This window comes from Sphaerodactylus townsendi, linkage group LG03, assembly GCF_021028975.2.
Source record: "Sphaerodactylus townsendi isolate TG3544 linkage group LG03, MPM_Stown_v2.3, whole genome shotgun sequence".
NCBI lineage: Eukaryota > Metazoa > Chordata > Lepidosauria > Squamata > Sphaerodactylidae > Sphaerodactylus > Sphaerodactylus townsendi.
The window spans coordinates 56,556,820-56,571,777 of NC_059427.1; the positions used below are offsets into that span (position 1 = coordinate 56,556,820).

Consider the following 14,958-nt stretch of genomic DNA (forward strand, 5'->3'; position numbering starts at 1 on the left):
GAGGAAACAGAGAGCATCTATGCTGGAACCTAAATGGCTACTGCCCTTTTTTCCTTTCAGTGGCTCACAAGGGGGCACAGCATCCAGACCAGAAGGTTCCCAGTTCAAGTGCACCTGGTAGATCATGCTACAGCAAGGTGCTTGGTCAACTTATTGTGCTTTTTGTCATATCTGAAAATAAATACTGGAAGGAATTTTGACATTTACAACACACTAATTACAGTTCTACATCAATAACCAAATAAAGAATTACTGAAATCTACCGGAAAAGGAGTAGCACTGCTTGGGGAAAAGTCTGAAAGTTGTTGTTCCGGTTAATTTGAGTACCATCCCGCAGAGCAACTTTGCCAAACACCTAAAAAATAATAATACAGAAACATTTACTTGCTTCTATTTTCATTCCATCCACCACAATTTTGATCATCAACAGTCCTGCTATATCAAATGAAGGATCTATTTTTCTATTTTATTTATTTTTTACATTAATACCCCGCCCAATCTCTCAAAGGACTCAAGCAGCTTTACATAGACATACATAATAAAAACTGTTCAAAAATGCAAAGGCCCCTTCCGCACACGCAAAATAATGCATTTTCAAACCACTTTCACAACTGTTTGCAAGTGGATTTTGCCATTCCGCACAGCTTCAAAGGGCACTGAAAGCAGTTTGAAAGTGCATTATTCTGCATGTGCGGAATGAGCCAAATACAAATATTTCCCTGTTTCTACAAATAACCAACCAGAAGCCTTGAGGAAGCCCTCACATAGAGAAAACAAGTTTGCTACAAGATTCAAGGAAAGAACAGGTCAGCATGCAACAGAGAACTTGATCTGCAGCTAGACATGATTACTTTGGTTTTGCAATATTAGTTTCTTTGACAAAAAAGAAAATAATGTTCAGTTTGAAAGGAGGATTTTGGACTTCTAGTTTATGAGTTTACAAATTTTTACACACCAAAATTTGTTACAATATTTAGTTCATGAGGGGAAGAAATCACTAATTTAAAATGTTATACGCTGCTTTATTGCAGCATTCAAACCAGCTCACAATATTAAACTACAACAACATAGGCAAACAATATAAACACAAATACCTCAGACTGTCATATGAATAAAACGTCCTCCACAAACCAGTTCATGGAACTGCTTTTGGCTCTTCTGGAAAAACCATGTTACTCAGTGGAGCCATTAATGGCTCCAGTGGGTAGTCTGGAGATGTGAAAACAGCTAAAGCAACTTTTCCATACTTCCTCAAACCACCTCATGGCATTCCAGGAGGCACCAAGCTCACAATTTTACAAAGTAACAAAAACAAGTCGTTGGACATGAACAGAATAAAAGCTACCCATAAAACAGGAACAGATCATTTAAAAAAAACTTGGTAAGATAAAACCCCTAATTAGAAGACTGGATAAAAAGATATATTTTAACTTGGTGCATAACACAAAGCAAGACAGGTACCAGGTGAGTCACAAGGGGGAGAATATTCCAGAGGCAGGGTACCACAGGGTACCAAGGCAGGATACCAAGTACTGATGCGGTGCTGCCCCGCCACTCCCATGGTGGCTTCCCAGCAGCTTGAGGAGTCTTGAACAGTAAAAAAGCCTCTTTGCCATTGAGAAGCCTTCACTGGGCTGAATGGATTTACACTGCCTTTTAGATGGCATAACCCCCAGGCACAGATCACCAGCATAACAGCAGCTCCTCCCCTGGCCATGTCCCCGACCCACCCCTGCTATGCCAGCAGCAGGGGCCCTGGGATGCTGACACGGCCTCTAGAACTGTTTCCCAGTGTTGGGGAGGGCCACAGCCATCGCACGCTGGTGGAATCACCCCTCCATGGGGGCAAGTGCCCAAGGAGGGCAAATCCACTGGCAAGGCCACGTGCTGTTTCCACAAGCAGATTTGCTCCCCCTTTAGATGGGGCTGTAAGTATTATGTGGGTGGAGTCTGGCTCTTCTTTACCTCTCAGGGTTAAAAAAGTTATAGCCTGCCTGTTTATTTGAAGAACATTTGGCTATATTGCAAAGGTATGTTTAGAGCTGACATAAAATGTAGAATAAATCCATAACATCCCATTTGATATGATAATCATTGTCAATTACCTGCATTCCAATAACTGCATAGATGAAAAACAACATGGCTATCAAAAGAGCTACATATGGTAGAGCCTATGGAGGAAAAACAGATTATTTTTAAGGTAAGACAGTTTGTACCTCTTTGTAACTCTACATTCAATTTACCAACACATTTACTGCCACTGTGAAATTATTTGAATTGTCTGCAGCAAGTGGGCTATGGAACCTATAAAACTGCCTTACACTGAATGAAACCATTGGTCCATGTAGCCCAATGCCATTCGCTCTGATAGGTGGATGTTTCAGAGGTTCTTTTCTTGCATTGTTGCCTTTTAGTGATATGCAAAGCAATGAACATGGGACTATCTACATACAAAGCACATGCCCTGCCAAAACCTGTGGCTTAAATCCCAACAAAGTGTTTCCACTGAAAGGAATCCCCAGGAATCCAAAGGATTCAGGGATGAGGGTAATATTTTGCGAAGTGGTAGGGGGAAAGCAGCAAGGCAGTGACACTCTGCTGACAGGAGTTCTTGTGTCAGTAGAAACGCGCTGTGGGATCCAATCCTATAGAGTCCTCTCCCTTACAGTGACTGGCAATGGTGGCATTCTAATCATTAAAGAACACAATGGATTAATGGTGATCATATCCTGAAACTCAAAGGAACTTGCCTCCTGTGCTACAAGAGGTGCCTCTGAGAGGAGGAGGAGAAAAGAACTAGAGATCACTTCATCTGCAGTCAAATGTTCCACCACCGAGCTAGGCCTCTTTTTGATTTGTTCTTTTTTAACCAGCTATTTCAAAAGTTGGTTATCAGTGCTTCGAATTTATATCACAAGAATGTATTGCCTATTTTCAATTCAGTACACTGAAGAGAAAAGCAGATAGGAAATCATCAACCACTTCCCAATGACGTTAAAAGTCTTTAGCTGAAGAAGTATTATGTAAAACTTCTAGAGATTACATCAACAATGTGTGGGACCTTTTAGATCACAGTACTGCAGATTATAATCACAGTTCGTGTCTCTGATTCACCACTACCAAGTATCAAGGAAGTTGGAAGAGAATTAGCAATAGAGTATGATGTACTGTATCAAACTAAAATTCCCCAACATATCATGAATATTCTAGAAACTAGATTTCGGCACTGCACTGCACTCAAGTCAAATGGATTCCTAAGTACCATAATTTAATCCAAGCATCAGTAAAATAGTATTGAAGGTGATATTATTCCATTCACACTTGGTTCTGAAAACCCACCAAACACAGTGGCACTTGCTTCTGAGTAAACATGTAAAGAATCAGGCAGATGTATTGTCAAAGGCTTTCATGGCTGGAATCACTGGGGTATTGTGTGGTTTCCGGACTGTATGGCTGTGTTCTAGTAGCATTTTCTCCTGACGTTTCGCCTGCATCTGTGGCTGACATCTTCAAACGCTACTAGAACACAGCCAGGAAACCACACAACATCCCAATCAAGCAGGTGGCAAATTGTTTTAAATCCATCATGCTTGAGGCTGAAATTTGCAAATGCCTTTTAATTACTGTTAAAATAAAAGTGCTGAATGTTATTAACAATAACAACACCACCCATGGAGACAAACAACTTAAATTAAAGATTAAAGTGGTGGCAAAGAGAACTATGATCTCCTGCCATGTGTATGAGCACTAGGTGATGGATGCAATGATCACCATTCTAACGACATTGTTGGGAGAATGAGTAAGAGCTTTTTAAAAATCACACAGTGAAAGTACTGATTTGGATCCAGCGAAGCATTTCATGAAGCGGAAGGATTTATGTCTGCAGATTGTGGCTTTCTTGTCTCCCCCTCTTCTGCTAGAGTCCCAAATGCTGCCTGAAATGCTGCTCCAGACAGACAGCAAATGGCTTCTTCCCACTGAAAAACTCAGCTGGATCTAAGGCCTTCCAACTTTCAAGAACTAAAGCAAAACAAATTCATTTGTATTTTTAAAGGCACAGAAACTGCAAGTTAATGCACACCTTAATCGGTGTTTCATAAATTCAGCACAGAAAGCTTACCATTTTACGTACTGTGCACTGTACATTTTAGGTTAATATACCACATTGGTGCTTTCTCCACCAGTTCTTTTGTTCTCTAGATTAGGGACAACCAGGACACATTGCAACTAATGACATGAAGTATCCAGTGGAAGGAATGGATAAGGAAAGGACAGAATATTTTGAAAAGCCAGTGTAGTGTACGGTTAAAATGTCAGACTTAGATCTGGAAGACTTGGGTTTGAATGCCCAAGTCCACTTGCCATGGAACTTTCCTGGGTGACCTTGGGCCTGACTTACACTCTCAGCTGAATCTACCTCACAGGGTTGTTGTGAGAATACAATGGAGGAAGGTGGATACAAGCCACTTTGGGTCCACATTAGGGAGAAAAGTGGTGTTTAAATGAAGTAAATAAATAAACTTCACACATTATACTCACACATTATATAAACCTGTTTATAATTCTGCATGCAAATAGTGTATTATTGTGAACAGTATAATGTCTGAAGTATGATATGCTGCAGAATCTCAACACTTAATTGACATTTGAGAAATTTAGCTTGCAATTCTAAGAACACTTCTGTAGGTGTAAACCACGCAGAATATAATTAGTAAACCTGCTTAGAATTTTTCTCTTAAAAGCATCACTGCACTTAAATATGAAATTCATGTAATGCCTCTGAATATAAGTACTTTTCCTTCAGCATACTTTTCCTTCATCAGTGATCAACTGCATCTACAATGCTCACATTGACAAATAAAGCAAGGAATTTTGCCCTTGCAACATCAAACTAGCTTAAATCTTAGCTGGATTTAACAAAGGGCTGTTTATACTGGGACCTGACCTAGACAGCCCAGGCTAGACTGATCTCATCAGATTTTGGAAGCTAAGCAGGGGGGGCCTTGGTTAGTATTTGGATGGGGGAAATACCAGGGTCATGATGTGGAAGCAGGCAATAGTAATCTATTTCTGAATGTCTCTTGCCTTGAAAATTCTACTGTGTGGCATTTTCCACCAACAATGAATATTCTAACTTTATCCATGAATCAGGGCTGGATCTGGGTTAAAGTTATTCATTCTGGATGACACCAAACGAAGTTTTTTGCTGCAACACTTACCTGAAATGATTTGATAAATGTCCATAATAATGTTCTTATTCCTTCACCCCTGCTGAGGAGCTTCACTAGACGCATTACTCGGAAGAGACGGAAAAAGGTAATGGAGATTCTAGCACTGTCTTCGTTGTTCTAGAGAGTATTATGGAGAAACCAAACCAAATAAAATGCACAACATGCAACATTTTCAGGAGAAGAAAGCAACAAACAAATGCAAATGAAGATGTCTCTCTGGGGCCTTCTCAGCTTTGTAGGCATGATATGACAGGAAAAATTACATGCTAGCACACAAGACCTATAGAAATGCTTTATATTTCACATGCATTTCCAAGTTTTCAAGTTTGTTAATAGGGTTGTGTTGGGTTTGTCTGTAGTAGAGTTTGATAGGTACATTGACAACAAATCAATCACTGCAGACATCTTTCTAGTAGGATAGTTATGAAAAGTACAGAAAAAACCAGTGGAGAGAAGAGATGATAAAAAGAATCAAATCAAGTAGAGGTACAATCACTGGGGTCAGTTCACTAGTCTTACCCCAGACTCATCTGTTGTGACACTTTCAGTTGGCTTTGGCTTTAAAAAATTAAGAACATTAGGCATTAAAATCAAATCAAATACCTTCAAAAATAATTCAACTTGACCACAAAGATGGAATAAGAACAGTTTAGAACAACTCTGATAATATGACACTGCCCAAATGGTGAGGAACCCATGAAAAATCTCCTTAACATGTTTTACCATACATGAATAAATTAAAGGGTTTTTTGTGGCAGATTAAATTACTGTACTAAAATACAGAGATATGGCAGGCTTCCCTCTTGAGTTGCAAGTCTAAGAAAACTTTTCCAGAAGGAAGTCCTATTGGATTAAAATAGGACTTACTTCTGAACTGATCTTCTTGGGATTGTTCCTGAATCTATGGATTGTCAACTAATAGGCTGTGACCCATAAGTAGCTCACAACCTGATGTAGGCTGCAGCAACCCCACAATAATGTTATGATGGAAGAGAAAAGGGAGGAAAGAGAAAAAACAGGCAGAGAACAGGACAAATGTATGATTACAGTAAAGCAGGAACATGATACCTCAGGTTAAAAAAACAAAGTCTCCATGTTGCACACAAGAATTAAAAAGTGGCTCATCTGTAAAAATGGAAGGCCACTACTCTGAATTGAATACCATGAATTTGGTGTCTGGCCACTATGAACATACCTATCTCTATGGTTCTGCCTAAAGTGATACCTAAGAATATTAATATTCCTTAATCACTATTGATCATTCTCTGAACTGGCAATGCAAGTGAAGCGATTGAACTTGAGATAAATCCTTGGGGAATTATGTATAAGAAACAGAAGTTTTGCAGTCAGCACAATGTGTGGAATACACAATGTTGTGAATCAACAGAAGGTGAAACATTTTGGTTGCTGAATTTCTCCCTAAGGAAGGGTAGACAATCTTCCAAAACTATCTGTCTCCATCTATGCTTTGCTTTTATATTTATATTTAGAAATAGAACAATTCATATAAAGTAGTGTTCTCTCAGTTAAGGAAGCTAAAACTGGCAGTGCTGTCCAGGATACACTGCACCACTGACAGAGCATATAACCTTGGCGCTAACTGTAGCATATTGTTTCCTTGAGAAAATACTGTGAGCTGATAAAGCAGACAAGAAGGAGTGACTATTGGCACTCCCATAAGAAATCCCATCTGCTAGCCTTGAAATAAATGAAGGCTCCCCCATGGCAATTCCATGAAGAAAGATTTCATGGCAGCAGGTTTGTGAGGATCTTGTCTGAAGCTTGGAGAAAAGTCCAGGGAATTGTGTGGATCAAAGTGAAAGCCTCATTTGATCAGCAGATGTCAGGTGTCAAAACAGGCCGAAAACCTCTCAGCCACAGATATTTAGTTCAGAGATACCTAAGAAAATCTAGAAAATTGATGAGAAGTTATCTTGGTTTTTATCTGATGCTGTGATGCCAGGTGGGAACATGTTATTTCAGATAACTTTTCAATTTGTTTTGTAAGTGGCTGCAAACCACAGTGCAGTCTAGGGCCATTTATGCATACACTAATTACCCCGCAGCTGAGAAGCAGTCGATTCTCTAACTTTGCTTAGCAGTTAGGGGTTTCCTGTTTACATCATTCTTTTTTTGCTTAACTTTTTTATCTCCCTATTTTAGCTGACCCACCATTTTGCCTGCCGGCCTCTTTGTTGTTGCCTTGCAACCTCCATTTTGGGAGACAGCCTGCCACTTTTTTGGGAGGGGGGGGCATCTTTTGAATATTGACAGTTTGCAGAAACAGCCAGGCCAAGCTCTGCCATACCTAGCAATAAAAGCATAACATACTGCAGGACGCTCAAGAGGAAAGAAGATGGTGGTGGCAGAGGATGAGGGAGAGACAAGGAAGGCCAGGTGAAGCCAGCCTTGTCAGTTTCACTGAGTTCACCACTCCAGCGCTTGCCTTCAAATGTGGAAATAATTTTTAAAAGGCTATGAGAAAACCTCCCCAAATTTTCTGATCATCCTGAAATAGAGGCCAGTAGAGTGGGAGGAACTACTGTGGTATGTGCAAGGGAAGGGGGGGAGCAAGAAAATCCAGGGAAATTTTAATGCATATGGATCTCTTTCACTTTCCCTGCAAAGGGAGAAAAAAAGTTGCACTACAGAGTTTTCAGAAACTGCAGGGATTCTTAGATCTGAGAATGGAGTGCCGAAGAGGAGAAAACACGTGTAACTGAGAATCAAACCTGAACAGTATGTATGCTCCAAGTGAAGGAGACCACACATGTAAATGGCCGGGGTGTGAAGCTCAAGAGTCTGGGGTTTTTCACTAAGAGGCCAAGGATTTTTCCCTCAGCCCATTCACCTTACCATTTAAAGACATAGAAGACAGATTTGAAGACACTCTCTATGTCTCGAATTTAGTGCTCATTAGCCCATTTGTCATTACGTTAAAAAAATCAAAGAGAAAGGGAGGGATGCCTTTAAAAGCCTAACAGATCTCCAAATTGACAGTCTGCCATGGCTCAGCAACAATACACACAAAACTAATCAACCAAGCCAACCAAGCACTCACCCACTCTTGGAGCAAAACAGGTTGTGAGAAACCCTGATTAAGGTTTCATTAACTGGGGGAGGAGAGAGATTTACCATTAAAGTGTGTGAAATCTTTTTAAACAGTCTACTTGGCTTCAGAAGCCAAAGTGGGTTAAAGAGCCCTCTGAACCTAAGAGCCTGTTATGAATGGGAAAAGTAAAAAACTGGCATGGGAAAGATTCTAGGGAATCAGCGTTTCAGAGTTAAAGCTCAAACATCTTCAGGCCATGCTGGAAGACAATAACTTCCAGATGGACCATTACAACCTGGAACTACAAGCAAGGATAAATCCTTTATAGCAGCATTTCCCAAACTTTTTTTCCCATGGCCCAGTTATTTTCATACCTCTCCTCCGTGACCCACTAAAAAATTTATGGCCTATTGATTAGAAAAATAAAACAAATTGGAATGTTATCCAGCCACATATCTGCCCATGCTGTCTTGGCAGGGCTGAGCCCAGCCCTGCACCAAGTCTCATCTGCTCAAGGTGGCATCAGGGAGGCTCCTTGTGGTGCTGCTTCTGCCCCCGCCTCCCTCGCGGCATCAGTGTCTGCTGCAAGCTGCAGGATACAGTAAAATTATCTACTGTTTGAAGATTTGTAGACAATTACCGTATATACTCGTGTATAAGTCGACTTTTTCAGCACATTTTTTGCTGCCTGAGGGAAGTAGCTAATAACCCTCCTACCTTTCGAGAGAAATTGTAAATACAACAAACATTTGTATGTGGTAAAAAACATTTTATTAACGAAATTCGTTCAAGGTAAACAAAAGCATAAGGTGCAGCATGGGGGTCTGATCTTCTGATCTGTGCACTGGGCAGAACAAGTGCTGTCCCCCAGACACCTAAATTTTTCTCAGCACGCCTGCTGATGAAAAATTATCACACACACTGGAGCAGCTGTGAGATTCCAGATGGGCGGTCGCCACTTCCTGAAGACTCATTGCAGCCAGGGGTGCAAGCCATCTAAGCCCATGGCTTGCTCCACCCCAAACCTCCTGAGGAGGTTCCACTAAAGTGGGTATTTTGCCCGCTGCCCCCCAGCTAAAGATCAGTCCCCCATGCACAAACCGCCAGAGAGCTGGGCCCCAGCTCCCGCCCACGTTTGCTCCAGCAAATGGGGAGGTGAAAAGGCCATATTTCATTGTTATGGTTTGCCATATTTCATTGTTATACTGCACACTATTGTTTATGAAACAGAAAACAGATTTAAAGTTTCTTTTGTTGTAAGTCTGGTGAATGTTAAGGGTCACAAGGTGGGATCACACAGTCAAAGACTTGAACTCCCTTTCCATATCAGATAATATCCCTCTTAAAATCTAAGTTGGGTTACATTTGGACATACAGATGATGATGAGGAATCCAGTTTTGAAGGATTTTAACTCTTGTGTTTTAGCTTGGTTGCTGATTGAGCTAAGGTCTTTGCACTTTTAAAATTATTGTTGATACCATATTGTTCTTGTTGACCCTCTTTTCCACTTACAGAGCTAGTTTACTGTTTTTCTTTGAAATAAATATTCAAAAACATTTAACCCACTGATGCCTCAATTAATGTAATTTTATTGGCATCTATTTTTATTTTTGAAATTTACCAGTAGCTGCTTCATTTCCCACCCTAGACTTACACTCGAGTCAATACCCAGTTTTTTGTGGTAAAATTAGGTGCCTTGACTTATATCTGGGTCGACTTATACACGAATATATATGGTAATAGTTATTCAGAGGACTAGGACTTCTCTCAGAAGAAGTTGGTATTGTGACACTGTTATTATAGTCCTGAATTTTACAAAAGAAAGTTAACAATAGTGGATAGTCTTCAGAAAGGACAATTCAACTTCAGGGATGGGGTCCAAGTTTGTGGTTTGGCAGAGCATGAGTGAGAACCAGCAGCAGTGTGAGTTTGCTGAAAGTTTGCACCCCAGGATTTCTGTAGAACACTGAAGCTGAGTAGCCAATAGTATCTCTTCCAAATCATAAAACAAATTCAATGGCAAAATTCAAAAAATTAGAATGTCATTACTAGGAACTATGAGAGGGTGGGATTCCCCTAAAGAAGGTATAAAAACTAAACTGAGGTGTGATGGTAGGGCAGGAATTCTGGAAGATCTCAAGAGAAACTCTATTGCCACTGCTAGAGAGAAAGGTAGAGATTAAAGGATTTATGGGAGGGGGAGTAGAGACCTATCAACCCCTCCCTGTCTTTATATGGAAAGGTCCCCCATGTGACAGTAATATTTAAGGTCTGACTAGCTGATTAGAGTCAGCATTCCTGGCTGGGCTGCCCTCAAGACATTGTTTGCATCAAGTTACAGCTGACTTATGGCAACCCCATAGGGTTTTCAAAGCAAGAGATCAGATGTGGATTGTCATTGCCTGTCTCTGTGTTATGCATCAAGACACAGCCTATAATGATAGGCTTAATTAATAATAAATTAAGCTTCTTACTGCTCCTTCTTGGGAGTGATGAAAGCCCAGCAGATTTGTCCTAAGGGCTCCTTTTGAAGTGACCCCTAGTAACAAGTCTGGTGGTATTGTAGACATGGGAAAAAATGAACAATACATTTTTGTTTATAACTATGCAGGCATGAAAGCTATAAAAATATTTAGAGGAACTGTCAAGATGATCTTGTGGTTTCATTAAAAACATGCACTTAGCCTTAGGAAACAGTTCTTCATGCTGGCTGCCTAGCACGCACACAAACAGGTCCAAGACTACATTTTTATCTTTCCTTGTAATTCATACCATTCCTCAATGACAGTTTTTAATTTTTATTCACAAACCTTAATAACAGAAAGGGCCTAACAGTTTGCATAAAAATTGAATTTGTAATGAAACAGTTTGTAAAGAAACTTAAATGTGTAAAGAGACCGTTTGTAAAGAAACTTGAATTTGTATTATTCTTTGACTAAATTGCTCCAATGGACATTGGCCTGCATGAGGTAGTACACCTAATTATTGTATTCTAAGCAACAGCAAAAGAATGAATATATATTCACAATTAATCATCAGATATGGCATCTATAAAATATACACTCCATGATATCTTACATAGCTCAAGTAATAATTGTTCTGTCTTCTTCAGAATTCCACTTGGCTGAACTTGTGTTCCTTTGAACGGAAGCAAGTCATGCACCCAAGCAGATAAGGTACTTCAAGGTGACCACACATAATAAAGAAACAGGCCTTGATAGAGCTCTTATTTAGAATATGTGACCCTTGAACGGAACTCAGTCTCACACCTCTATAACTGCTCTAAGTATTCTGTGGATCCTAGGTCACATTTTATCCCCTTCTGGCCATTTTGAGGCCTTGCCCCCCCCCCCCCCCCCCGGGCCCCTTTTCTTCTGATTAATTTTACAAAGTCATTTTTTTCTGCATACTCGGGGAGTCCCCAGCTATGTCTAAAGTATTATGAGTAATACTGCACATATTTCTACTTATGGGTGGCGTTGCTGGGCAAGCGAGGTAGAGTACGGCATACTGATATGGCGTTATGCTGTTTTTTACAGCATTGCTAAATATCACGATCTGCTTTGAGTCTCAGCAAAAAAGGCAGACTATAAATAAAAACAAATAATTCATAATAAAGGACAGTCACTTTAGGGAGGGGGTTATTTTCAAAGTATTATTAGGCATACAAATCACTATACAAGGAACAGTAGCCTGAATCTAATGATTATACATTACAATAAACAAATATATGAAGCATACTCTGTGGAGTCTGCTGAGTACACAGTGGCCATCTTGAGGGGAGGTGTCCACAGGCTGTAACTGAGTCCTAGTTTTTCCACCTATGCCACAATATATGTATATATACACAGGGCTGAAGTCAGGCTGTATTGGGGAATAGGAGGCTTACCTTTGCCTTGTGGCCCCATAAAGCCTAGTCAAAGATAGTGAGCCTGAAGCTTTAAGTTTATATTCCTACTCTGAGCAAACCAAGGAGGATTGCAGGGGTCTGGGAGGTGTATGTAGGCCTCCCATTCCCCATAATTGTCTGAAGTGTTGAATACTTGTGTGCCTGAACTAAGTGGGAAATAGAATTCTCATGTCCTATGTGGATTCTTCCCTATATAGAGATTTGCACCTGGTGGACTGCATCAAGATATCAAAATGTCTGACTAGGTACAGCTCCACAGGAACATTCTTCCTCCAGAATGAGGATATCAGCTTGCCATGCTAATACATACATGTCTTGGCTTACATAGCTAATGTTTAAATGTGGCAGACAGGATCTTCTTTTCCTGATCACAGAAAAACTTCAGTGTGAGAAATAATACAGTATTAGCCTTGATCATCGAGTGCTAGTTGCATCGTGTCTGCACACAATGGATACTGCAGGATGAATAATCATGCAGTCATTTGCCACTTTTAACTGTTAGTTGTTTTACACTTTAAAGGAGAGTAGTGGAGCTCAAAGCTAATTATGAAAGATGAAAGGCGCTTTCGAAAAACAGATAAGTGGTGTGGAAGGGGGAGTTGAGCTTTATGAAATAATGCACAAGGTTGAGAAATGGATAGAAAGAACTCTTTCTTCCATTTTAATACTAGAGTTTGGGGCATACAGTAAAGCTGATGGCCATAGAGATCATTCAACAGACAGCCTTTATTTAATGAATGATTAAATTAACTACTGAGGAATTACACAATTGACAATGAAGTTTATGTTATTTGGTTCCATCATCAACCATATGGGAGACTGCAAATGAGAAATCAAAAGGAATTTGACATAGGGAGGGCAATCATGAAGGATCTAGAAAAGATTATTAATTGTAAGGATGTGTTGTGAGCCATCAAGATCAAATTAATTCATGTCATAGTATTGTCTATTAATATGCATGGGTGTGAAAGTTGCATTTGCAGAGTCAGCAACCTCTGGGGGGTGTATTGGGAGAGCCAGTCTCACAAGTACACTGGTCCCAGATAATCAAGAGCTTTAAATATAGGTACTAGTGCCTTGAAAAGGATCTGGTATGCCACCTGAAGCTCATGGAAATTAGGTCTATCATTGGTAACTAGCCATGATGACTAAAGGGGTCTTCTACATTCAGAGGCCATAAGTCTCAGAATACCAGTGCTAGGAGACAATAACAGCAGCAACTGGTTTGCTTTTGTGTGATGCAGAATCAGACCATCAGATGATCTGGTACTCTACCTGAAGCTCATGGAAAATAGGTCTATCATTGGTAACTAGCCATGCTAAGAAACAATAACAGCAGCAACTGGTTGGCTTTTGTGTGATGCAGGATCAGATGACCTTAAATCACAGTGAGTCATGAGCCCTGTTTTTTATAATATTATTATTGTTGTTGTTGTTGTTGTTGTTGTTTGTTGTTGTATTGTCGAAGGCTTTCACGGCCGGAATCACTTGGGTGCTGTGTGGTTTCTGGGCTGTATGGCCGTGTTCTAGCAGCATTCTCTCCTGACGTTTCGCCTGCATCTTGATAATTTGATCTTGATGGCTCACAACACATCCTTACACTTAATAATCTTTTCTAGATCCATTAGATGCCAGTCACAGATGCAGGCGAAACGTCAGGAGAGAATGCTGCTAGAACACGGCCATACAGCCTGGAAACCACACAGCACCCAAAACATTATTATTGTTGTTGTTGTTATTATTATTGTTGTTGTTGTTGTTTATTACATTTGTGCACCGCCCTCCCCCGAAGGGCTCATGTTGAGTGTAATACAGTCACAGTTCATTGCTACTTTATCAAGCCAGCAACAGGAAAACTTTATTTACAAATAGACTACAAATTGATCACAGTCTTTCACTGATGCACATGAAACTAATACCGAACAGCTATGTTAGGGAAATTATGAAGTGATTAAGAGTTAGACTGATGATTAAGCAGACCATGGTGATCCAGCATCTATTATTGCTCATAGGTAATGTGCCCTAATTAATCCTGTATAAGATTATTCCTGACCAGTATGGCTGGAAATACAATTTTTCAGCCACTTCTGAGATTTAAATGAGGCACAGGACTAGGAGTGGTTCAAGAAGTAATTGCTTAACCTATGGACAGGACCTTCTAGGAGATAGCAAGTTAGCAGAATATTCTCTGACATTTATACAAACTTCCAAATAGTTGCCTGGCTTGCCTAATAGTAACTTGAATAGTCTGATCTTGCGGGGGGTGGGGGGTGGGGGTGGGGTTGGTAGTTATGGACCATCTTCACCTTGCCATAAACTAAAGAGGAGATGGATCTGACAGCATGGGTGTCTAATCCTCCAAACCTTTATGGCATGTTAGCAATTCTTCAAACAGGAAATTTAAAAAACTATTTAAAAATTCAGCCACTCCCCCACACCACCAGGATTTTAAAGTTTTGTTTAAATCAGTGTGAATGCAAAGTGTACATGCTCTCAAAGTACTATGCCATAGCCATCCAAACAATTTCTCAATTGTGACACGTTAAATATACACCATGTAGCATTTCAGAAATCTTTGAATAATTTATCCCAAAGTTTGTTACTTATAGAGGTGCAGGACCACTGACAACCCAACTGGTGTTTCCCAATTATTATATATTTGATGTTCAGAGTGTAATATTCAAATGAGGCAGTTTAGATGACTATCCATAAAGGTTTTGTGTGTGATGTGACATTTCATTTAGACAAAATGTGACTCAAAATG

The 14,958-nt window shown here is 40.1% G+C and overlaps 1 protein-coding gene across 4 annotated transcripts in view; it reads right to left on the reverse strand.

Annotated features, from left to right (window-relative positions):
- Positions 1-14,958, reverse strand: part of CACNA1D (calcium voltage-gated channel subunit alpha1 D) — a 181,938-nt gene that overhangs the window by 68,980 nt on the left and 98,000 nt on the right. For 2 of the 4 annotated variants that reach the window (XM_048491394.1, XM_048491391.1), the window contains 4 exons: positions 5,751-5,789; positions 5,220-5,348; positions 2,106-2,171; positions 264-355 (listed from right to left, as the gene is read on the reverse strand). In XM_048491394.1, the coding sequence (XP_048347351.1) occupies positions 264-355; positions 2,106-2,171; positions 5,220-5,348; positions 5,751-5,789 (326 nt within the window). The remainder of the gene's footprint in view (positions 1-263; positions 356-2,105; positions 2,172-5,219; positions 5,349-5,750; positions 5,790-14,958) is intronic. The other 2 variants (XM_048491393.1, XM_048491392.1) reach the window with 1 other exon arrangement.